This window comes from Malaya genurostris, chromosome 3 (assembly GCF_030247185.1).
Source record: "Malaya genurostris strain Urasoe2022 chromosome 3, Malgen_1.1, whole genome shotgun sequence".
Taxonomy (NCBI): domain Eukaryota; kingdom Metazoa; phylum Arthropoda; class Insecta; order Diptera; family Culicidae; genus Malaya; species Malaya genurostris.
In genome coordinates, this window is record NC_080572.1 from 234818916 (window position 1) to 234844154 (window position 25239).

Sequence of the window (25239 nt, forward strand, 5' to 3'; positions counted from 1 at the left end):
TAGCATAACTACGAAACGACTAAACGAATCCCCATCAAGTTTGGTACATGCACCAAAGATGGGAATCGATACTTTATGACGAGGTCAGATACTTTCTACACTACTCAGAGATAGTCATAGTAAGTTCACTAAAAAAAGGGTAGTTCAACATAAAATTTATTTGACGGAAAAGGATGCCACTTGACAAAGACTAATACTACTTTTATATGAAAGGAAATTTTAAGGTTTTTTAAGGGAAAGGGAGTGAAGCAAGTGCTCCAAACATGGGGAATGTATGGTAAAATTGATCGGATTTTACAAAAACATAACAACTTAAAGCTGGCTCGATTTAACGAGAATACTTTGAAAATAATGATTATTTTGAGATATCAGGTGGGACACTGACGGAGTATTGTTCAATCGGGTTGTCGTCAAAGTTGTGGCAGAACAATTTTGAGAATTTTTTGTTGCAACCTTTCCTTCTCGAAACATTACCGAGCAACGCCGAGTAATTCAGCTAGCAATACATAAAATCGACTGTCGGCCCGCTCTCGGAAGCAGAGTATGCCAAATAACCTTTGTGATGACGTTTATGCCAATTGGCCAATCACGGAAAGACCGAAATCAGCATTTTGGAATGAAAATAGATTGATTTTCTGATTCGTTGTTTTCATCCAATATAAATGGTTGGCGAGGTAGAAGTAAGGGTTTCGAGAAATTTAACAATCTGTGTAATGTATTTCTGTTAATCAGGTTGCTTTCTGAGTCAAGTCTTAACACATCCAGAGTAATTCAATAGGTAGAACGGCTTTTCTTAATTTTTGAAGATGGTTGCATGTTTGAGTCCCTTCTCTGTCTTATTGCTCTGATTTCAATCAATTCGTTCATTTACCTTTTTTTTTAACCAGGTACTTATAAAATTTAAACGAATTTTATAGCAACTTGTGCCATAACAAACAAATAAATAAATTTATTTTGGACCAAGAAACTAGATAAAACAAACTTGTTGCACCACAAGCTATCCACACTTCAAACGGTTGTGTATCTTTGGATAAAGCGCAACCTTTCACTCTCTTACTCTCACACGACATCCTGTTTCTAAGATCAACTGTCTCTGGTTCAGCCGGTTGTTAGATGCTCGCACTAGTGTTGTTTATTCCATGCAGTCGACAGTTTCGGACCTGGCAACGCGTCGCCAACTACGTTTCTGAACGCAAAGCACGCAAAGTGTCTCACAGCATAAATTGATTTAAATTTGCTTAGCTATCCAATTTATTCGCGAGCCGTTCGAGTATGTTGCTATCTAGGCTGCCAGTTTGCAAAAATACTTCATCCACAGGTGAGTGTTAGTGTTGGACATCATTATCGACAAACCGGCATCTGATAAAACCGGTTCCCGAAGTATGAGTAAAGTGTAGTGAAGTGATAATACGAAAGACAGAGCATAACGTTGCCCCTAGCATTATGTACATTATTTCATGGAGACGCATGGTTTGTGAAAAATCGTTGCCAACATACAAACATAAGAATGAAATAATTGTTACTATGATCATTTCCCAGCGATTTTATTTTGTTCCGTTGATAAACACATTACCAATAACTAATGTTTAAAACTTCATTGTACTGAAATAAATCTAATTGAGAATATTGAGATACATGTTTGTATACAGTAGTAATACAATTATCCACAAAACGAAATTTCGTCTAGAAAAAAATTATCATAAAAGTCGTTCTAATGAAAGTCGAAGGTTTTGTTCGAATATCGCCGAAGTTTTTTTCCAACCAAAATAAGTACGCTACAAAGGCGAACTCGAAGTAAAATATAGCAATGAATGACGGTTCCAAGGTCGCACCGATTGCGTCGATCGGTCAGTCACTTTATGAGTTTCGTTGTGTCTCTTTTGGAGCATTGGCCAGCGTGCATCCTATTTGTTGCTTATCTTGAAGGAGGATATATATCTAACTGAATCGGTGCACTAGTTTTATGTTTGCTCATTCCAGGGGTGAATTCGTGTTTTACGGTGTATAAATGCTCTGATAAGAACTATTAATTCATCAGAGGATGAATGTAGCAGTTAGTTTGCAAGTCTACAATGGTATTGAACATAATTGGTCATGATTTCCCCCATGAGAACCTTTTTTGCCGTTCCCATATAGGAAGGCTGTGACTGGGGGTGAAACATTGTGAAAACCGACCATTCGACTCAGTTCGTCCAGTACGCGAAATGTCTGTGTGTGTATGTGACAAAAATGAGCACTTGATTTACTCGGAGCTGGCTGAACCGATTTTCAAATTGAAATAAAAGGTCTCTTGGTCCCATAGGTTCCTATTGAATTTTACCCGGATCGAACTTCCGGTGTAAAATGTACAAAAAAAACTGTTTTGATCCACCTAGTGGTGTAATGATGCCTTTCTCATGTCAATCATACTATCATATATAATACTGTGGTATTCATCAAAATAATTTTCTTCGATTCTCAACAGAATAACCGAAATTGGTTTGTTTCACCGTCTACTGATAAAAACTATCAATTGGAGAAGATTTGAGGTCGATTTAGAACACTTTTTACGGTTTTTCGCCCTTTTCAGTGATGGTATAAAATTTTTAACACACTTTACCCTATATTTCCGGATCCGGATGAAATTCAGAAATTACATATGGGACCACAGGACCTAAGTTTGTGAAAATCGGTCGCGCCATCTATGAGAAAAGTTAGAACACAGTTTTTTTCGCCTCGAACAGTCATCGGGCGCGGTTCGCTTTTTCGAGCGCTCCGCAAGTAATTTATATTTATTTATTCTTTGACGCGTAGTCTACGTCGCGCGCGGGCTTTTTTCATAGCCTTTCGGACAAATTTTATCTAGAATAATGAAGTGCGGTGTAAAATCGTGTGTTAATATTGACGATCGCTTCCTTTGGAAATGCGAATTCTGTGAAAAATCGTACCATTCAGCCTGCATCGGCGTGCAGCGGCATCAAGAAAATTTTATTCTGGCATTTATGGTACCAGTGTGTGCCGACTGTCAACATTTAATAAGGACAGGAGCTGAAACTCTAAAACTACTTCATCTACAGGAGCAACTTCTAAAGCACACAAAAAATCAAACGGAAACGTATCACCGGACCACTGCAGACATGAAAACCCATTACCTGGAAATATTCGACAGTGTCGAGCGCTTGCTCATCGACGTGAAGCAGTCATTGTCCAGTATCAGCAGAAACGACCACAACATTTGCGGTAAAGTAGGTCAGCGCATGCAGTCATTCGAGGCCTCGTTACACAGTGCCATAAAAAACGTTAGCGATTTTAGTAAAGTCAATGACCAGCACATCAAGGAAATGAGCAAACGGCTTCTTCGCCTCGAAGAAAAATTCTTACTACCTACGAAATCTGAAGTCCCTGCAATAATACCTAACACTATTCTGGAAGAATTGAGAGATGAAGTCAAAGCAATATCGACTTCAATCTCCAGTATCGGAACCAAAGACCAAAATACCAAACCTAAGTCTCTAGCTGAAGAACTCAAAGAGAAGGAAATTCAAACATGCGACAGTGGCTGGCGCTTAATTGGAAGTAAAAAAATCTGGAAACGAGACTGGAGTGAGTATGACAAGAAACAGCGCACTCGACGGCTGCAAGAAAAACAAGCTGAAAAAGCAAACCTCAGGCGAAAACATCGGAAGCGGAAACAACAAAAGAATACAAATTACAGTATACGCAGTAAAAACAACAACTACACCAACAACAGCAAACACGACAACAACAACAACAACAACAACAGCAACAACAACAGCAGCAGCAACAACAACAACAACGACTATAATGTGCACTACAACAGCAACTTGAACACTAATAGTAACAATACCTGCCACAACAATAACAATAATATGTCATTACAATATACCTTACCCTTGGACAAAGACCTACTAGCAGCAGCACGGGTTCAATTCTCCGGGAATCCAGGTGCAGATATTGCCTCAAAATTCATAAATTTTCAAAAAGGTGAAACCATCAACCCTTACAAAGGAACAAGAAGTATTCAAAACAACACTACTTCGGTCTTAGGAAGTAATGACACCGAAGCTACACAATCCACTAACAATGTGAACACATCTTCAATACCACAGAACGTAAATACATCTACAGTATCACATGACATGAGTACAGACAGCCAATTCGAAGTTGATCCAATGCGTCCTCCAATTGTACGTCTTACTTCACAATCTGCAAATGGCGACGAACGCTTCTTGAAAGCAAGACTTCGTGACCCGAAAATAATGCACGTCGTCCGTCTGTATTTGTCATACATGAAAAATCAACAACCTACAGTATGCATCGAGGGTATGACACCAACTAGCACTACTTTTTCGACAAAATTTCTAATTTTGGCCTACATCAAGTAAACTCCGTAAAAAATCAACAAAATGCATATTTAGACCTTCTTTTCACAAATTGCACAGAAGACTTTTGTGTGAACGCATCAAACCTGCCATTATGGAAAAATGAAGCATTTCACACCGCAATTGAATATTCATTATTTACACACAATGCATCCCTTCCCTACGACTTGGAATATGAGGAAGTGCCGGAATACAATAAAATTGACTTTGAAGAAGTCAAGTGTAGACTAAGTATAATAAATTGGCGGAACATACTGAGTACAGAAGGAAATGTCGACGTCGAAGTAAACAAATTCTATCACATTATAAACAAAATATTATCCGAAACTTTGCCCATGAAAAGAAGAAGAAAAAATCATAACAGCAAGTTACCTGTATGGTTCAATTCACAACTAAAACATTTGAAAAATAGGAAACAAAAAGCACACAAAACCTACAAACAAGAAAAAAGTGACGCTCATCTTCAAAATTACTTAAATCTATGCAATCAACTCAAAATAGCCATTAACACAGCACACGAAGAATACAACCACAAAATTGAAAACGAAATAAAGACTTGCCCTAAGAACTTTTTTAACTACACAAAAACTAAACTAAAAAGCAACAATTTTCCATCTCAAATGCACCTCGACGAACATGTAGGGAAAAATAGTACAGAAATCTGCAATCAATTTGCAAATTTTTTCCAAGAAGTATATACATCTTATTCAGAAACTGACCGTGACCGTGAATACTTCTCTTTCATACCTGCATTTTCTAGCTCCATCTCTGTAAACTATCTATCAGAACATGACATTTCGACAGCACTGAAAAACTTAGACGCCTCAAAAGGGCCTGGACCTGACAGTATACCACCAATATTTTTAAAAAATCTTGCTGAAGAACTTACACTACCACTACAACTACTTTTTAACTTATCGCTTAATAAATGTACTTTTCCCAAAGCATGGAAATCTTCCTTTCTTGTACCAATATTTAAATCTGGTGCAAAATCTAACATTCGGAACTACCGTGGAATAGCCATTATCTCATGCATTCCAAAATTATTTGAAAAAATTGTAAACGAAAAACTTTTTCATCAACTTAAAAATGTAATAACAAACAAACAACATGGCTTTTTTAAAGGCCGCTCAACTACAACAAATCTCTTAGAATTTATGACATTCACACTGAATGCAATGGACGCCGGCAACTACGTAGAAACTCTTTACACTGACTTTAGCAAAGCCTTCGACCGTATTGACATACCTTTACTTCTACACAAACTACAAAAATATGGCATAAAACATACTCTTCTTGAATGGCTCAAATCATACTTAACGAATCGTGTACAGGTAGTCCGCTTCCAAAACATTCTGTCTGAACCAATTAATGTAACATCTGGCGTACCTCAGGGTTCTCACTTAGGGCCTCTCCTTTTCATTTTACATATAAACGACATTTCCTTCATACTCAAAAATTTGAAAGTGCTTATATATGCAGACGACATGAAACTCTTCATGGAAATAAAAAATATCAACGACGCTGTAATATTCAAGAACGAAATCAATCTATTCTACATTTGGTGCTGCAAAAGTCTACTCCAACTCAATGTAAAAAAATGTAACTCAATAACTTTCAGTAGGAAAAATGAAACTATACCCACAAACATACATCTAGGAAATCAACTTGTAGAAAAATGTAAAATTGTAAGAGATTTAGGCGTAATCTTAGACTCCAAGCTCACTTTTGTGGAACACTACAATACCATAATCAATAAAGCAAATAGCATGCTGGGCTTTATTAAACGCTTCAGTCATAACTTTCAGGACCCATACACAATAAAATTATTATACACTACATATGTCAGACCTATTTTGGAATATTGCAGCCTAGTATGGAATCCATTTAATATTATTCACGAAGAACGCATCGAATCTATTCAAAAACAATTTCTTTTATATGCACTTCGTAAATTAAACTGGACAGCATTTCCTCTACCATCATATGAAGCACGCTGCATGCTCATCAATATACAAACACTTAAAGAACGCCGCGACCTTGCAATGCTTTATTTTATCAGCGACATTATTTCTCAACGCATTCAATCACCTTCTTTATTATCGCAACTAAATTTTTATACACCTAGCCGTCAATTACGAACCAGGAAATTATTTTTAGAAAGAAACACTAGAACAAATTATGCAAAATACAGTCCAGTCAATCGAATAATGCGCCATTACAATCAATACTGCGAACATCTTGACCTTACTATGTCAAAAATTCAAATCAAATCTCAGCTTTGTCGTAGAAATAATGCGTAGTATGTAAGTGAACATTGTAAACAATTTATATGTAGTCTACATTTGCTTGACGAAATAAATAAATAAATAAATATTTTCATGTTTTCGCACATTTTACCCCATAACTCCGGAGCCGGAAGTTGGATCCAAATAATATTCAGGAATTTTGTATGGAACCATGAGACCTTTCATTTGAATCTAAATTTGTGAAAATCGGTTCAGCCATCTCCGAGGAAAGTTAGTGCAAAAAAACGTTACATACACACAGACATTTTGCGTACTCAACGAATTGAGTCGATTAGTATATGACACTCGACCCTCCGGGCCTCGGTTCAAAAGTCGGTTTTCACAGTGATTGCATAACCTTTCTATATGAGAAAGGTAAAAATGAGAAAAACGTGCACTCAATTTTCACAGAGAGCGCTTAACCAATTTTCTTCAACTTAGATTCAAATGAAAGGCCTTATACTCTCATAGTCTGCTATTAAATTTCACCTGAATCCGTCTTTCAATTTCGGAGTTACGGGGTAAAATGTGCTCTCGATTTTCGCAAAGATCGCTCATCCAATTTTCACAAGCTTAGATTCAAATGAAAGGTCTTATAATCCCGTATAACCATACCGAATTTCATCCAGGTATGACTTCCGGTTCCGGAATAACAGGCTAAGTATAAAAATTTCATTTTCAGACACGTGTTTTCATACATGACACGCAAAAATTGAGACAAATACATTCAAATAGCCGCATAATTCTTCAATTAGGCAGATATGGTTAGTTGATGATCAAATACGTAGATTTTGGGTATACTGGATCATTGTTCCTGGTTCCGGAAGTATCGGGAAAGTGCTCGTGTGTTTCATACCGGAAACCATTCCCAGTTCTCCGAAACGACTAGACCGATCTTGGAAAACTCAGATTTAAATGAAAAGTATAATGTTTCCATAAGTTGATGCACAATTTCCTCTAGACCAGTCATACAAAGCGATAATAGGTAATTTTTTTTTTAATTTGGTTGAAAACTGTTTCAATTTATAGGTTTGTTAGTTGCTGACCAAACGAACCCATTTCAAATATACCGGTTTCCTGCTCCAATTTCCGGAATTAGTGGAACTCTCTTCATTTTCTCAGGATCAGCTGAGTCGATTTTCACAAACTTAGACTCAAAAATGCATACTTTCCCTACGACTTGGAGTCTAACATTTGTGGAACATTACAACACAATAATCAATAAAGGAAACAGTATGCTGAGCTAGGTACGAGGTTATCGAATCGAGGAAATGACTGGTTTGACGGCGAATGTCAGCAGTTGGTCGAAGAGAAGAATGCAGCAAGGGCGAGGATGCTGCAACACCGCACTAGAGCGAACGAGGAACGATACAGACAGAACACGGTTTTTCGGAGGAAAAAGCGCCACCAGGAAGATCAAGATCGCGAAGCGATGGAACTGCTGTACTGCGCAAATGATACACGCAAATTCTATGAGAAGTTGAACCGCTCACGTAGAGGCTCCACGCCACAGGCCGAAATGTGCAGAGATACCAGTGGTAACCTTCTCACGAACGAACGTGAGGTGATCGACAGGTGGAAGCAGTACTATGACGAGCATCTGAATGGCGAAGCACAAGATACAGAGAACGGTACAGGAATCAATCTGGGTGCACGCTCAGCCGACGACAGATTCCCAGCCCCTGATATGTCGGAGATAAGTGAGGAGGTCGGCAAGCTGAAGAACAACAAAGCCGCGGGCAATGACCAGTTGCCAGGCGAGCTGCTCAAACATGGAGGAGAGGCACTGGCTAGAGCGCTGCACTGGATGATTTCCAAGATTTGGGAGGAGGAGATTCTACCGCAGGAATGGATGGATGGAGTGGTATGTCCCGTCTACAAAGAAGGCGATAAGCTAGATTGTTGCAATTACCGCGCAATCACATTGCTGAACGCCGCCTACAAGGTACTCTCCCAAATCCTTTGCCGTCGTCTATCATCAATAGCTAAGGGATTCGTAGGGTCGTACCAAGCGGGATTTACTGGAGACCGCGCCACTACGGATCACATATTCGCGATAAGACAAGTACTCCAGAAGTGTCGTGAATACAACGTACCCACGCATCACCTATACATTGACTTCAAAGCGACATACGACACAATCGATCGAGAACAGCTATGGCAGATAATGCACGAATACGGTTTCCCGGATAAACTGACGCGATTGGTCAAAGCAACGATGGATAGAGTGATGTGCTACGTTTGAGTATCTGGGACGCTCTCGAGTCACTTCGAATCTCGGAGAGGGCTACGGCAAGGTGATGGACTCTCTTGTATCTTGACAATATTGCCTTGGAGCGAGGATCGACACGAGTGGCAAGATCTTCCGAAAGTCCGTACAACTTTTTGGTTTCACTGACGATATTATAACACGTAACCTTGATAAGATGACGGAAACCTACATCGGACTGAAAGCTAGGCGTATCGGACTGGCCATAAATGCGTCGAAAACAAAATACATGAGAGGAAGAGGCTCTAGAGAAGAAACACTACGCCTCTCACCACGAATATTGATAGACGGTGACGATATCGAGGTGGTTAACAAGTTTGTGTATTTGGGCTCACTGGTGACCGCCGACAATGACACCAGCAGAGAAATACAGAAACGTATTTTGGCAGGGAATCGTGCGTACTTTGGATTCAGAAAAACCCTTCGATCGAGAAAAGTACGCCACCGCACGCAATTGACCATCTACAAAACGCTTATTAGACCGGTTGTTCTCTATGGCCACGAGACCTGGACTATGTTGGCAGAGGACCAATGCGCCCTCAGTGTTTTTGAAAGAAAGATACTGAGGACCATCTATGACGGAGTGCAGATGGAAGACGGAACGTGGAGACGGCGTATGAATCACGAATTGCAACAGCTGCTAGGAGAACCACCTATCGTACGGACAGCTAAAATCGAATGTCTACGATGGGCTGGGCATGTCATAAGGATGTCGGACGACAGCCCAGTGAAAATGGTTCTTGAATCTAATCCGACTGGTACAAGAAGAAGAGGAGCGCAGCGAGCAAGGTGGATCGATCAAGTGGAGGGTGATCTCAGAAGCGTCCGTTCCTTGAGTGGCTGGCGACGAGCAGCCATGGACCGAGTTATGTGGAGACGTATTCTTGATACAGCAAAGGACACCCCACGCCTATAGCTGTTAGGTAAGGTAAGTATGCTGAGCTTTATCAAACGCTTCAGTCATAATTTCCAAGGCCCATATACTATAAAGTTGCTATATAGTACATATGTCAGACCCATTTTGGAATATTGCAGCCTAGTATGGAATCCATATAACATTATTCACGAAGAACGCATTGAATCGCAAAAAAAAATTCTTTTATATGCACTTCGTAAATTAAACTGGACAGCATTTCCTCTAGCATTATATGAAGCACGCTGCACGCTGCGCGCTCATCAATATACAAACACTTAAAGAACGCTGCGACTTTGCAATGCTTTATTTTATCAGCGATATTATTTCTCAACGCATTCAATCAGCTCCATTATTATCGCAATTAAATTTTTATATGCCTAGCCGTCAACTACGTTCCAGGAAATTATTTTTAGAAAAACAAGCTAGAACAAATTATGCAAAATACAGTCCAGTCAATCGAATAATGTGCCATTACAATCAATAGGAACATCTTGACCTAACTATGTCAAAAAATCAAATAAAATCTCAGCTTTGTCGTAAAAATAATACGTAGTATGTAAGTGAACATTGTAAACAATTTATGGTATGTAGTCTACACTTGCTTGACGAAATAAATCAATAAATAAAAGGGTCAACGTAGATAAATATACACTGCATTTGATCTTTGTTCGGATCTCACTTCCGGTTTCGAAACAACAGGGTAAGATGTGTTATTTTTTTATTCAATACTCAAATAAAAGCTTTTTTAAGAATTCTCTAGTGATATTAACGAAAACATGAGTTATATGAGACAAACATTACAACACCACTAGGTAGATTAAAATAGGTTTTTTCATTTTACCCTTTTTTTCATTTGGAGTCGTTTCTCAACGATTTTTTTCTCCAAACACATCAATTGGCCAACGGAACGTTTTCTGTTGACAGTCTATTTTTTTCTCAAGATAGTCGTGATACAATATTCTATGAGCATCCAAAAATGTTGAGGCCAAAACCTTACCGGTCCATGTTTTTGTTTTTGGGCGGTTTTCATCGACTGTAGTCAACTCAGCCGACGACCGCTATGATTCCATCATTGGGAATTACGACACGTTATCGTTTTTGGTCCACAGTGATCAAACGCGGCACCCACTTTGACAACTGCTTCCTCATAGACAGATGTTCATGCAAAATAGTGTACACACTGCTATATGATATCATATAGATGTCAGCTATCTCACTCAATCGTTTTGGTGGACTATTTTTATGATTTCCGGTTCCTGTTTCCTAATTTGGCTGGTCGGAGAAGCATCTTCAGTGCGAGTACGAGCACGTTCAAACTCAGCTTAGTTGTTTTTGATGGAAGTTAGTCCCATAGCTCTTTTAAAGGCGTTGCACAGCTTGAACTGTGTTATTGCATCATAAAGCAAAGATAAATCAATATACGAATTTGTTTCAAATCCAATGTTTTGAGAATATCAGAATATCATAATAATACCGATCTGATCGAGAATTTTCAACGTTGAGATCAGTAGGGAATAAACAAATAAGGTGAACAGGTGAAACTTTGCCGACGGTCATTTTGCATAAAGGTAATTTGGCATAAGATCAATAGGAACAAAATATAAAAATAATTCAGAGAATTCACAGTTTCTCACTAATATTTTCCGGAAATTCCTGTAAGTTAACATAAATTGGTGTATGAATCATGCTCTTCTAGTAAAAAAGCAAAAAATATTGAACCAAAATAATGACGCCAATAAAATGAAAATAGTGCCAAATATTAAGACGCACACAGAAGGAAATTACTTGAAGGCAGTAGCAACATTGTTTGGGTTGAATTTAAAATAATTGATGATTTAGTGATTTGTTTTTACTGTTTATTTATGTTAAATAGTAAAACTTTTTCATTTTGTTACGACTTTTCTTTTGTATGTATATTTGTTTTGTAGTTAAATAAAAATATTTTTGACATAAAAGTAAAAAAAAAACAATTGATAAAATTTCCCAATTAAGGCCAGGTTCCTGCAAAAAAACATGCTTTTTTAAATCCACTTATCGTTCAAACAATATGGCATATTTTAAAATTATGCTTTTTACAGATAAAAGTACATATATTATACATCATAGAAATGTTTATTCTTTTTATTTTTTTCAATATGGTGGCTCTGCAAACAACCGCTCAAACGTGTTGTTGGTGGGTGTCATCATTTCTTGGTAACCAATCATTGGAAATCAATAACTCTTTCGATTATTGTGATGTGATTAAAGAGATTTTCTTTGATATCACTATTTTTTTTGAAAGTCGATTTCATTTCATGCAAAGAGTTGAGTGATAAACGTGGAAACCGCTTGGTAATTAATAGAAGAGAAAGTAAACAAAGAGAAACTGTTACTTACTTATACGCCCTTTTGAAAAATTAACCGAGAATTGTTTCTAATGCTCCTTAACGCCTCTACCTGAAAAAAAGCGGACATTTATAAATATGTATGCCAAGTAGATAATTTTTTGATTTCACTTATCTTTTCATAAAATATACCAATCTTTTTCCTTCATCCAATTTACATGTTTTCCAGTTCCACGAGCAACGGCGACGTCATGCTTTGCAAAATCGAAAAGAGACATTAGATGATAAGTGTCTCACCGAGTTTCAGTAAAAGCTAACTCACTGTTCGAATCCTCGGCAAACGGTTTTGCTGATCTCGGTACATTTGTTGTTTACTGACAAGTTCACTATAATACTATTCCAAACTTCGGTAAAAGAACGCGCTTTACCGAGATATTAGCATATTACTTTAACGATTTGTTAGATTCTCAATATGCATCTTTCACAACAAAGACAGGATCGTTTTACATCGGTGTATTACACAGTTTCCTCACACTCTGTCACACACACAATTACACTAACCGCTGTACATAATACAATGCAGAAATAAATAACCAATATAAGTTTGTTAGTCAGTCACGTAGGACGTGTTTTTATTATATCCACGCTCTGTTAATCCAACAGGTTATGGGCCTGCATATAAAATAAAGTAAATCGTAATAAAATGGATGGATCCCGTTTTAGCATCCAAAAATTAAACAATAGCAACTACCCAAGCTGGCGTTTCAAAGTCGAACTGCTTCTTATCCGCGAGGAACTATGGCGATTCGTCGAGCCAGGAGTCAAGCCGGATAACGAAGATGCCGCCGTTTGGAACGCAGGAGACGCTAAGGCGAGAGCAACTATTGGGCTCCTGATTGATGATAATCAGCATAGCTTGATTCGCGCCGTAGGAACCGCAAGAGCAACCTGGCTCGCTCTGAAAAACCACCACGAGAAAACAAGCCTAACCTCGAAAGTCTCCCTTTTGAAACGCATTTGCGATAAACGCTACTCGGAAGGGGAAAATATGGAGGAACACTTGTTTGCCATGGAGGATCTTTTTTCAAGACTCGCAAACGCTGGACAAGAGCTGGCAGAAAACCTTACCGTCGCAATGATTCTGCGCAGCTTGCCAAGCTCGTTCGACGCTTTAACAACCGCCCTTGAGAGCCGGGCCGAAGCTGATTTAACATTGGAGCTGGTGAAGCGGAAGCTTTTGGATGAAGCTTCCAAGCGCCAGGGCACTCAAATGGACGCAGTGCTGAAGGTTAAGGAGGAAGGCAGAAAGAAGAAAATCATCTGTCATATCTGCAAGCAGCCGGGGCATAAACAAAAGTTTTGCCGGCAGTTCATTCGAGAGGCAGAAAAACAAGGTAATGTTCAAGCACAGCTTACAAAGAAAAAACAAACAAATAGTGTCTCGTTCACATTCGTGACCTGTGTTACCAGAAGCGACAACATGAGCAAAAGCTGGATTATTGACTCTGGCGCTACGAGCCACACCGTCGCGGATCGAGATTTTTTCATTGAGCTGCGCCCCAGTGACGTGAAATCCGTCAAATTAGCAGACGGGAAAGTGGCCGAAGTCAAAGGTGAAGGCCGCGGAGAAATTGAGTGCTGCGACGAAAACGGTAACCGCAGAAAGATACTCCTAAGCTCGGCATTGTACATTCCCACACTAGCGATGAATTTGCTGTCGGTATCAGCGCTCATCGAAAAGCAAGCAGTAGTAGTTTTCAGTACCAACGGTTGCCAAATTAAGCGTAATACCGAGACAGTTGCGGTGGCAAATCTTAAGCAAGGATTGTACCAGTTAAAACGTCCCGACGAAACCGTTCTCCTCACAAAGAGTCATCACAGTAAGAATTGCAGACACATTTGGCATAAGAGGTTTGGCCATCGGGAGCCGAATGCTATTAGGAATCTGGAGAAGCGCAACCTAGTGAACGGACTCGCGATAGCCGAGTGCGACATCGATGATTCCTGTGAATGCTGTCTAAAGGGTAAGAGCACACGCATTCCATTTTCTAAGGAATCGAAATCACGTACTGCGGCCCGCCTGGATATAGTTCACACAGATGTGTGCGGTCCAGTGGAAGTCCCTTCAGTGAGCGGATATCGCTATTTTATGACAGTAATCGACGATTTCTCCCGTTTTTGTACCGTATACCTGCTGAAGGAAAAGTCAGAAGTAGCCGACAAGATGGAAGAGTACGTCGCACACGCGAAGAATCAATTTGGTCACTACCCGAAAATTGTGCGCTCGGATCAAGGAGGCGAATACTCCAGCAAACATTTGCGACGTTTCTACAAACGACTCGGCATTAGTGCTCAATTCACAGCGGGTTATAGTCCACAACAGAACGGTGTAGCGGAACGTCGCAATCGCTACCTAGTAGAGATGGTAAGATGCTTGCTATTTGATGCGAACCTGCCGGAGTGCTATTGGGCGGAGGCTTTAAACACAGCAGTGTATCTCCAGAACATGTTACCGTCCAAATCCGTGAGTGTTACCCCTTATGAACTGTGGTTCAACGTGAAACCGAATGTTAGTCATCTGAGAATCTTCGGCAGCAACGCATGGGTGCACATACCGAAACAAAAGCGCAAGAAGCTCAGCGAAACATCCCAAAAATTAACGTTCGTCGGCTATTCTTCAGAGCACAAGGCCTACAGGTTCCTAGACCGGACAACGAGGAAAATCATTATAAGTCGCGATGCAAGATTCGTAGAAGAAACTCCTACAGTCCGGAACAGAAAAAAATACATTTAGCAATGAGGACAGCGATACGGTCGAATTCGAATTTCATCAGACGAACAACAAAGTCGCAGACCCGGTAAACGTCGAACACGCAGACCCGGAGGAAGATCTCGACGACATTGTAACAGATAGTTCAGAGGACAGTTTTCATGGATTCAGCGATGACGATTCCATAGGAGGAGAGGAAGCCGAACAACCAACAAGATGTTCCGAGCGTTCAAATAAAGGAAAACCTCCTGCAAGATACGCCGACGTTACCAGAGCAACGACGCACAGTATCGATGAGCCTAGGAACTACAACGAAGCGATTAACAGCCCCGACAAGTTATACTGGCAAGAAGCGATGAAAGATGAGATGACCTCGCTTAATGAACACCAAACGTGGGATTTAGTTCAACCCCCTCCAGGCAAAAAGGTCATCGGATGCAAATGGATCTTTAAGAAAAAGAAAAATGAAAACGGAATGGAAGTACGATATAAAGCCAGGCTTGTGGCGCAAGGGTTCTCACAACAATATGGCAGTGACTTCGACGAGGTGTTTGCCCCCGTAGTTAGACAGCCAACCCTTCGAACTATGCTGACGATCGCGAGCAGAGAAGGTATGATGGTTAAGCACCTCGACATCAAAACGGCATACCTGTACGCAGAACTTAACGAAGACATATATATGAAACAGCCACCGGGGTTCGCCACGGATAACGGACTTGTTTGCCGCCTTAGACGCAGTATATATGGTCTTAAACAGTCGGCGCGAGTTTGGAACAAAAAGATAGACGGCGTGCTTCAACAGATGCAGTTTAAATCAGCCGAAGCGGACTCCTGCATGTACGTGCGCAAGCGAAACGGAAAGTCGACATTCATCTTAATTTACGTCGACGATATTGTCGTCTTCTGTCATTCGGAGTGCGAGTTCCAGGAAATCCGTTGCGTGCTACAGAAACACTTCAAGCTATCCAGTCTTGGTGAGCTGCGGCAGTTCCTCGGCATTCAAGTGGAAAAAGTAGGCGACCACTACACACTGAGCCAGAAAAATTACATAGAGAAGCTCGTGACCAGATTCGGACATGAACACGCGAAGACATCGAAAATTCCCCTTGACCCGGCATACGCTAAACAAAAGGAGGAGGAGGAGGAGCTACCTAACAACATTTCCTATAGTAGCTTGGTTGGAAGTTTGTTATACGTTGCGGTCAATACTCGACCAGACATCTGCGTTAGCACTTCACTACTCGGGAGGAAAGTTTCCAAACCGACGAACCGTGACTGGACGGAAGCGAAACGTGTCTTAAGATACCTCAACGGCACAAAGGATTTGAGACTGCACCTAGGCCCCGGAAGCGGAAACCTTGAATGTTTTGTAGATGCCGATTGGGCCAGCGACGAAGGAGACAGAAAATCAAACTCTGGTTTACTAATCAAGTACGGCGGCGGATTGGTGAACTGGGGTACGCGCAAGCAATCGTGCGTTGCGCTTTCATCGACAGAAGCAGAGTTCATCGCCTTGGCAGAAGCATGTCAAGAACTTCTATGGCATCTAAAGCTATCAAAGGATACTAACGAAGCACATCCTTTGCCAATCGCTGTGTGGGAAGACAACCAGTCCTGCATCAAACTGGCGAAGTCGGATCGCATTGGAAAGCGATCGAAACACATCGATACCAAACACGCATTCGCTAAAGACTTGGTACAACGTGAGATGATCAATGTCAAGTACATCCCGACATCCGAAATGCAAGCGGACATTATGACCAAGCCTCTAGAGCGGGTCAAATTAGAGAGACATCGAAACGCGATGGGGATCAAACCCATTACCGATACCGTCTTCGTTGAGGAGGAGTGTTAGATTCTCAATATGCATCTTTCACAACAAAGACAGGATCGTTTTACATCGGTGTATTACACAGTTTCCTCACACTCTGTCACACACACAATTACACTAACCGCTGTACATAATACAATGCAGAAATAAATAACCAATATAAGTTTGTTAGTCAGTCACGTAGGACGTGTTTTTATTATATCCACGCTCTGTTAATCCAACACGATTTTCGGAAAAGAGTATGTGGATCAGTGCTGTCAACTGTTTTTTCCAAAAATCTGTATTTGGCGAAAAAAACTATCTGTACAATATCTTTCTCGAAAAATCAAACATCAATTTAGTGCGAAAACTGATTTTGCGACCAAAAAAAAAAAAAGGTCGCTCGACCTGGTTTACCCCTATGGAATCCAACACAAAAACTGAAAATCGGTATTTATCTGTATGAAAATTGAAATATCGGTATTTTGAGAGAGCATATCTGTATTCCTGTATCGAGTCCAAAAATCGGTATAAATACCGAGAAATCGGTATAGTTGGCAGCGCTGATGTGGATTACTGAATGATCAGTAAAATGCTGTGTTGCCGATCGAATTCGGCATTTCATTATGCCGAGCTCGAGAGACGGTTTTAACTGTTTAGACTCGTTTGAAAGCTACTATTAGTTTATTGGATAAGCTCACAACCGAGAATAGAATCTTACAAATGTTTTAATGAGACTATTGAAATGGCAAGATAAATGCATTATCACACCACTAGGTGGATTAAATAGACAAAACCCTGCAAATATGTCCTGTTCCCACAAGAAAATTTTGATGAACATAGTTACATAAACTTGTGACTAATTTAATTTAGCAAGACGTTTTTTGTACGTTTTCATATTCGTTGATTTATCATCCTCACCTACAACATTCTCCCATTTGGAGAATAGAACCCAATAGAGCAATCCAATTACCGAAACAATTGTTACGGATATGAGCAAGGGACGGTTCGAGTCTATCTTTCTTTTGGTCTATTTCAAGTTGAGTAGAGATAAAAACAGCATTCCGATTATCAGATCAGAAAAATCAAAAATTCTGAAAGGACAATGATTTAACAAATGGGCTGAAAAGTCCCGGGCCTAACAAATAGATGGCACTAGTTTTATTGCAGTCACTTTTTCAGTTAATAATAACCTTTGAAAGGCAACTGTTAAAATTTCATGATATTCTATTCATTAGTTTGTAAGTTATTGTGCTAAGAGTGACGCTACTTTTGTTATTTTCAAAACAATTTATCAAAAATAATTTCGTGTTTAATTTTTACACTGCTTCTTGATGGGGAAAAATACCGTTCAAGCAAAGCAATGGCTTGAAAAGTGTTATGGAGACTTTGCTCCATCAGAAACAACAATAAGACGTTGGTTTGCTGACTTCAAACGTGGTCGTAAATGCATCGAGATGAAGCGGTAACACCAGAAAACATTTAAAAAATCCACAAAATCGTTTTGAATGATCGAAAAGCGAAGTTGCGTAAGTTAGCTGACATCATCAAGATATCCAAAGAACGTGTTAGCTTTATATAGCATGAGCATTTGATTATGAGAAAGCTCTGTTCAAAGTGGGTGCCACGTTTGCTCACTATTGACCAAAACCGAGAACGTATTGATGATTCTGAGCAGTGTTTTGTCTCCGGTGAACGACTAAAATGGTTAAAGCCGTGGTAAAATAAATTATATAAAAAATTAGCAGTATTTAACCATGTTTAAATGTAACAAACCGGAATTATTGCGTACACTCAAATAAAAATTCACGTTTGATTCACTTGAAAAATCACGTAAACTGGTTTCAAATGTCAAATTGAATATTTTACGTGACGAAAATGAATGTTATACGAACAGCCTCTAAAATGAATAGAGTCATCACATAAGGTTTACGTGAATTGACCAAACGTCAAACAATCTACGTGAATTTCCAGTGTGAAAAACTCGATTTTGAAAATGGCGAACAGTGGCCCTCAAAGTGTGAGTAGTGTAAATATTTGCGAGAAATGTTATTTAATTGCAATTTTTTACTACATCGATCGGTTCATTCCAGTATGAAAAGTTTCCATGTGTTCGACTGGACCGAGTGCCTGCGTGGGTCCGGAAGTGTGCCCACTCCTGCCGAATGCTTCAAACAGGCTGTTGGTCCACCGAAAAACGAGTTCAAAATCGGTATGAAACGAGAGACACTGGACCCATGTAATGGGACCTCAACCTGCATCGGTAGTGTTGTGGGAGTTCTCGGATCTCGACTTCGGCTTCGGTTGGATGGAAGTGACAACATAACGATTTCTGGAGGCTTGTCGATTAGAGATCCCACGACGTTATTAGTTGCTTTTTATTTTCATTATGCTTTTTATTTTTATTTAAAATTCTATGCTAATTTTTTAGAATAAATGTTTGATTTTCCATGGCATTTTTCATGTTTTAGATTTATATAAAAATCTGAAATCTCCCTTATGACTTCAACCAATATATAAAATAGTGATTCTTTGGTATCTAAATTTTATATGAACTGATAGATAAATGTGATATGAGCAGTACATTACATTTTACCTATGAAACACGTAACTTTTACTGGATTATGCATTAAACAGCTTTTAAATGCCAGTCTATTAAAACCTACGTGAAAAGTAGGGTGGAAAATATTCGCATAACTTTTCACGTAACTATAACATGATTATTATTTTGAGTGTAGATATGGGACAATGGATGAAACATGGATTCATCACTTCATTCCGGATGGCGATTAATCGCCATCTGAGTGAACAACAACTCATGAAACTCGTCCAAAGCGCCCGAAAGCACAACAATCGGTTGGAAAGGTTATGGCCTTTTTTGGGAGGTGCGTGGTGTAATATTTATCGACTATCTTGAAGAAAGGAAATACCATTAACAGTGAATATTATATACCGTTATTGGAGCGTTCGGAGGCTGAAATTGCAAAGAAACGACGGCATATGGTAAAGAAAAAATTTTTCTTTCATCATAACAACTCACCGTGTCACAAGTCAATCAAAACAATGGCAAAACTACATGAATTGAATTTCGAATTGATCCCGTATCCACCGTATTCGCCTGATTTGGCTCCCAGTGACTGCTGACTGTTCGCAGACCTGAATAAAATGCTCGCCGGTAAGAAATTGCGCACGCATGAAGCGGTTATCGCTGAAACTGAGGCCTATTTTGAGGCAAAAGATAAATCGTTCCACAAAAGTGGTATTCAAATTTTAGAGCGGAGCTGGAATGATGCGTTGCTTTTGATGGAGATTACGTTGATGAATAAAGTTAATTTCTAACCAAAAAATCGTGTTCTTTGTGTTAGGCCCAGGACTTTTCAGCCCATGTGTTGTTCTGGAGTTGGATTTGAGATGAACCAACTGAGCAAAAATTTAGAAACAAAAACAATAAAAAGTTGAATTAAAATGTTCACCTAAATTTCGTCTGTTCCAGCGGCAGCTCGTCTGTGGCTCCAACCAGTGTACTTCGCCCGTAACCTGAAATCGGAGAGATGCGCTAACACATCGTTCCGATCCGTCATACAAACTCAGCTTGATGAAATCAAGAAAGCCGGAACCTACAAAAAAGAACGTATCATCGTTTCGCCTCAAGCAACCACAATCCGTGTCGAGGGAACCACGGGAAAGATACTGAATTTCTGTGCTAACAATTATCTTGGTTTGGCGGTGAGTTACTTTTAATCCTAATGCGAAACCTTGTGAAATTGCTCCCATACCCTTTTCAGTCTAGCCCAGAGGTAATAAATGCGGGCAAACAAGCGCTGGATAAGTACGGAGCGGGGTTAAGTTCGGTGCGTTTCATTTGTGGCACTCAGGACATCCACAAACAACTGGAGAAGAAACTATCGGAATTCCATCAACGAGAGGACACTATTCTGTATGCGTCTTGTTTCGATGCGAATGCCGGCATCTTTGAAGCCGTCCTCACTCCGGATGATGCCGTATTTTCCGACGAACTCAATCATGCTTCGATCATAGACGGAATTCGTTTGTGCAAAGCGAAGAAGGCACGGTATTTGCATCGGGATATGAAAGGTTGATAATTTTAAGTAAATTGAATTTATGTAGAATAGTTATATACGTTATCAATTTTAGATTTGGAAGAAAAGCTCAAAACCACAGACGCTCGAATCAAAATGATAGTTACAGACGGGGTCTTCTCCATGGATGGAAACGTAGCTCCACTGCCAGAGATTTTCGACCTGGCAGATAAATACAATGCTATTACATTTGTCGATGATTGTCATGCAACGGGATTCTTTGGTCCAACCGGCCGAGGTACAGAGGAATTCTATAAAATGCTTGGTCGTTGCGACATCATCAATTCTACCCTGGGGAAAGCTCTTGGTGGAGCAGCGGGAGGTTACACCACCGGACCTGTAGAACTTATTGATCTTCTAAGACAGAAATCTCGTCCGTATCTGTTCTCGAACTCGCTCCCCCCGCCGGTGGTGGCAAGCGCTATGAAAGTGATCGATATGCTGATGGAGTCCAATTCTTTGACCGCACAAGTTCAAAGCAATACCCGGAGATTTAGAGAAGCTATGACAAAAGCAGGTTTCACCATCTCCGGAATGGACCATCCCATTAGTCCGGTTATGCTCGGAGATGCCCGTCTGGCTTCGGAATTTGCCGATGAAATGTTGAAAAGAGGTATTTACGTTATCGGTTTCAGCTATCCGGTCGTTCCGAAAGGAAAAGCCCGAATTCGAGTTCAACTGTCCGCTGCTCACACCGATGAGGAAATCGATCAAGCGATAGCTGCTTTTATCGAAGTGGGAAAGCAACTGAAAGTGATAACGTGATACATTTCCTAAGTAATTCAGTCAGTAAATAAAAGGACATTCTTCCTCCAATTACACACGTAGAATACCTTTATTGTACTGTAATTTATTTATTACAATCACGGTGCCGAATGACTTCTAGCCTAGCATCTAGTGATGTTTACATGTCGCATAATTGAAAACTTCCCTCAAATAAATAAACTCGTGTATTTCGCAGAACCAAAAACTTGTACGGAAAATATACCTTTATCGATAGAATGTAACCCATGTGGAATTCGCGTTATTAACACGATTCTTCGGGAGCTGGAAGTAATTAACAAACTTACCATTCAACGGAAACTATATGTGAGTCTTATATATAAAAAATAAACGAACTGATCGTTCTCATTCATCTCAAACATCCAATCAATGTGGTCTTTACTATTCAACTCGATTCGCATCATTTGGACCGTACGGTTTTATCAGGTTCTCGGAAAATTTCTTGACATTCTCTACGCCACGCACCTCACTATCCAGCAGTGGCAATTTCACAACGTGAAAATCCTCATACAAATCCGCAATCTGATCTAGATACTTTTCCTGTACTTTGTAACGAGCGGAACACATAGCACATGGTTCCTGACCGTCGCGTCGGAACAGCAACTGATTGACGATGATGTTGTGAGTGTCGATCCCGCACTTAGTTAGCTCCTGTACTAGTCTTTCCGTTTCGTACAACGAAAGAAACTCGGCAATGCACACGCAGACGAACGTTGTTTGATCCTGCAATCATGAAAACGGTTAATCTGCACCAATCAAACATATCAAAGCAGCTAAACTTACCGGATTGCGGAACTGTTCATTGACCTGCCGAATGATTGTTAACATCTCTTCAAGCTTGCTAGTCAAAGTATCCGCATTGAAATCCTGCATACCGAAAAGCGACCCCAGCTGCGATATAAATGGAGCCAGTTTCATTTTCAATCTCAGTAACTTGCCCAATCCCTTTTCGACGACTTGAGGAAACGACAGCAGCCTCAAAGTATGTCCGGTGGGTGCCGTATCAAATACTACAACAGAAAAGTTCATAGCCTTGACTAACCTGTGGGAGCGAATACAAATTTAAGTCCATGTAAATTAAACTCTCGCCAAAATATTTTCAAAAACACTTACTTCATAACTTCCGCGTAACTCATTGCTTCGTCGATTCCGGGAAGAGCTCCGATCACTTCTTGAAAAACTCCCTTGCTAAGCTTCATGGCCGAGTTTTCGCCTTCGAAATATTCATCCGGCAGCTCATTCAATCCTACATTTGGATCGATCTCCATTGCGAACAGATTGTCGAACCCGTTAACTTTGCTCGGTACCTTGGTGAACTTTTGATCGAATGCATCGGAAATGTTGTGAGCAGGATCGGTCGATATAATCAGAACCGATTCGCGAACCTTCGCTAGCTGAACCGCTAGACTACAACTAAAAGTAAGAAAATATTGGAATTGAATACCCACAGAAAAAAATGAACCCGCTTGATGATGTGTACAAACCTGCAAGTTGTTTTGCCAACACCACCTTTACCACCCACAAATATCCACTTCAGTGTTTCCTGCTCGATGATGTTTTCCAAACTAGGAGCCAGTGGTTCGAAATCTGTATCCATTTTACCGATATTAACAAAAACTTCTAAAAACTTCTAAAAATAATATAGAATTTAGCTCGAAGTACAGTTTAGCTTCAGATCCTGACTAACAAGCAACCTACCAAGGAACAACAAGGCCGCTTCAATCAAATTTTTTGGTTCGTTCTTTGCCCGGTTCGTCACCTGCTAGAAACTGTCATCGCAGTGTTGACATTTCTCCGATTATTATACCAGCTGAGAATAGCGGCCCTTACACGTGACAATATTATTGTCAATCCAAAGTATTGTCAATACTATCAATCCAATTGGCTTGATAACTTGAGTCCGAGTTTTTCGAAAAATTGAAGCGTTTGGCGCTTTAAATATTGCAAATGAATATTAAAATATTGAGAGAAGAGGTCATTGCACATATTTAACAGTTTCTCTCTGGAGAGAAAGTATTGTCCGATTGATGAGCAGGTTTGATTTTTTGACAATATTTTCGTCAATCCAATGAAGTTTCCATTACACGATCAAAAGTATTGTCAATTATCCTTGTATTGACAATAATATTGTCTCGTGTAAGGGCTGCTAATAAAATAACTCCCAGTCAGGGTGGTCCTAGAACAAACGAAAATTTTATTCGAGCAGAATCTATATTTGCTTAGGCGGGTCGCAATTTTTTGTTTTGTTTCTATTATAGAGGCTTTAACATTAGTGTCATTCACCTCATCGGGCCAGAAAAACTTTCTGACCCTATGTGCGGGGTTGGGAATCGAACCCAGGCGGGCTGCGTGAAAACGGGTTGCAATTTTACTTTCAATTATTACGGAGTACTCCTGTTTTTTCCAACAAATTATTAAGTGCAAATCGAAAGTTTATTGTTTCAATCATTACTCTATGCAAAGTGTTACAGAAAGGGATTGCCGATTGGACCGTAAGAAACTGTCATTTGTCCTTAGAACTTTGTCTAGTGTTTGTATTTAATAATTCTGAAACTGTCATGATTAAAACTCTAGCTTGATGATCTAATCGCGTAATTTTAAAATATGTTCTAATATTATCTATGAATGTATTGGTGTTGTGTTATTCCACTTTTATTTCAAATCAGAAACAAAAATAAACTAAATGAATGATTTCGGATAGTATATATTTTCGTTATACGAAATTTTTCATGGTTATAATGTAACATTCATTTATGAGTACCACAAATACCCATTTTCGCTTTCAATTCGAGCTGTCGAGCTGTTTTGAGTACTTTTTGATATACAAAACTGGGTGAAATACGACCTTTATCCATATTTCCGATCAACTAAAAAAATAGATCTATGAACATCCATAAGCCTATTCGCAAAGCTGTGACGAATGTCTGTTCTTAAATGACAGGCGGTCCTACATTTTAAAACTGTCAAAAATAGTACTTGAGCTTAGTGATCTCAACACGATGATTTAACATCTGAAATATAAAGGTTGTAATATTACACGAAAAGATGCATACATTCCTATCAAAATTGTATTCAGTAGAGCTGATGTAATCTACGTTGCGTTGTTTCGATATAATAACGTGTGATCGATCTGCAATATTTCTCTAAAACATAAAATTTTTGAATTTTTGTTCAATTCGCAAAAAATATTGCATCAATTGATAATCACATTGATATATAGAACGTTTTATTCCAGTTTCCATTTTACAGCAGTCTGTCATTTTAGAACAGATATCCATTACAGCGCTGCGAATAGTCGTTTGACATTTCGACATTTCGTCTGTCAGATCTCACTACACACACTCACGCCTGAAATTGTAAAAAAGTGTCCTATTCGTGTTTCAAATTTGCAATAATTTAAAACAAAGTCGTCAAGCTGTTTTGAATTTGTTTCAAATTTGTGTTCGAAAAATAGAACTAGATCACAGCGATTGACATGCTTTTGTCATAGATCTAAAATAGATCAGCCCTTACGAAACAAAACAACGTTGCCAACAAAATGACATGTATGAAAATTCCAATAACCTTTTCAAATGATTTTCATACATTTTGGTATTT

The 25239-nt window shown here is 39.5% G+C and overlaps 2 protein-coding genes across 5 annotated transcripts; one reads left to right on the forward strand and one right to left on the reverse strand.

Moving 5' to 3' along the window:
- Positions 1-1142: 1142 nt before the first annotated feature.
- LOC131435127 (2-amino-3-ketobutyrate coenzyme A ligase, mitochondrial) lies at positions 1143-21675 on the forward strand. 2 transcript variants are annotated; one of them, XM_058602680.1, is made up of 4 exons: positions 1143-1318; positions 20253-20485; positions 20545-20854; positions 20915-21675. In XM_058602680.1, exons 1-4 carry the CDS (start codon positions 1273-1275, stop codon positions 21622-21624), a joined length of 1299 nt encoding a protein of 432 aa, XP_058458663.1. In that variant the 5' UTR covers positions 1143-1272; the 3' UTR covers positions 21625-21675. The 2 variants fall into 2 exon arrangements, with proteins under 2 accessions (XP_058458663.1, XP_058458665.1); XM_058602682.1 differs by having other exon boundaries at positions 20259-20485.
- LOC131435128 (ATPase ASNA1 homolog) lies at positions 21664-23423 on the reverse strand. Of its 3 annotated transcripts, none has more exons than XM_058602684.1 (5): positions 23341-23423; positions 23127-23272; positions 22756-23055; positions 22426-22684; positions 21664-22365 (listed from the first exon to the last, which is right to left on the reverse strand). In XM_058602684.1, the coding sequence occupies exons 2-5, from the start codon at positions 23237-23239 to the stop codon at positions 22024-22026; spliced, it is 1014 nt and encodes a 337-aa protein (XP_058458667.1). In that variant the 5' UTR covers positions 23240-23272; positions 23341-23423; the 3' UTR covers positions 21664-22023. The 3 variants fall into 3 exon arrangements, with proteins under 3 accessions (XP_058458667.1, XP_058458668.1, XP_058458666.1); XM_058602685.1 differs by having other exon boundaries at positions 23127-23269; positions 23341-23397; XM_058602683.1 differs by lacking the exon at positions 23341-23423 and having other exon boundaries at positions 23127-23323.
- Between the last annotated feature and the right edge of the window lie 1816 nt (positions 23424-25239).

Coding starts and splice junctions, on each gene's coding strand:
- LOC131435128 (XM_058602684.1), bottom strand. CDS start 23,239: ATGGATACAGATTTCGAACCACTGGCTCCTAGTTTGGAAAACATCATC. Junction 23,056..23,126: donor GTTGGCAAAACAACTTGCAG/GTTTGTACACAT, acceptor TCTTACTTTTAG/TTGTAGTCTAGCGGTTCAGC. Junction 22,685..22,755: donor AGTTACGCGGAAGTTATGAA/GTAAGTGTTTTT, acceptor TCGCTCCCACAG/GTTAGTCAAGGCTATGAACT.
- LOC131435127 (XM_058602680.1), top strand. CDS start 1,273: ATGTTGCTATCTAGGCTGCCAGTTTGCAAAAATACTTCATCCACAG. Junction 1,319..20,252: donor CAAAAATACTTCATCCACAG/GTGAGTGTTAGT, acceptor CGTCTGTTCCAG/CGGCAGCTCGTCTGTGGCTC. Junction 20,855..20,914: donor TTTGCATCGGGATATGAAAG/GTTGATAATTTT, acceptor TATCAATTTTAG/ATTTGGAAGAAAAGCTCAAA.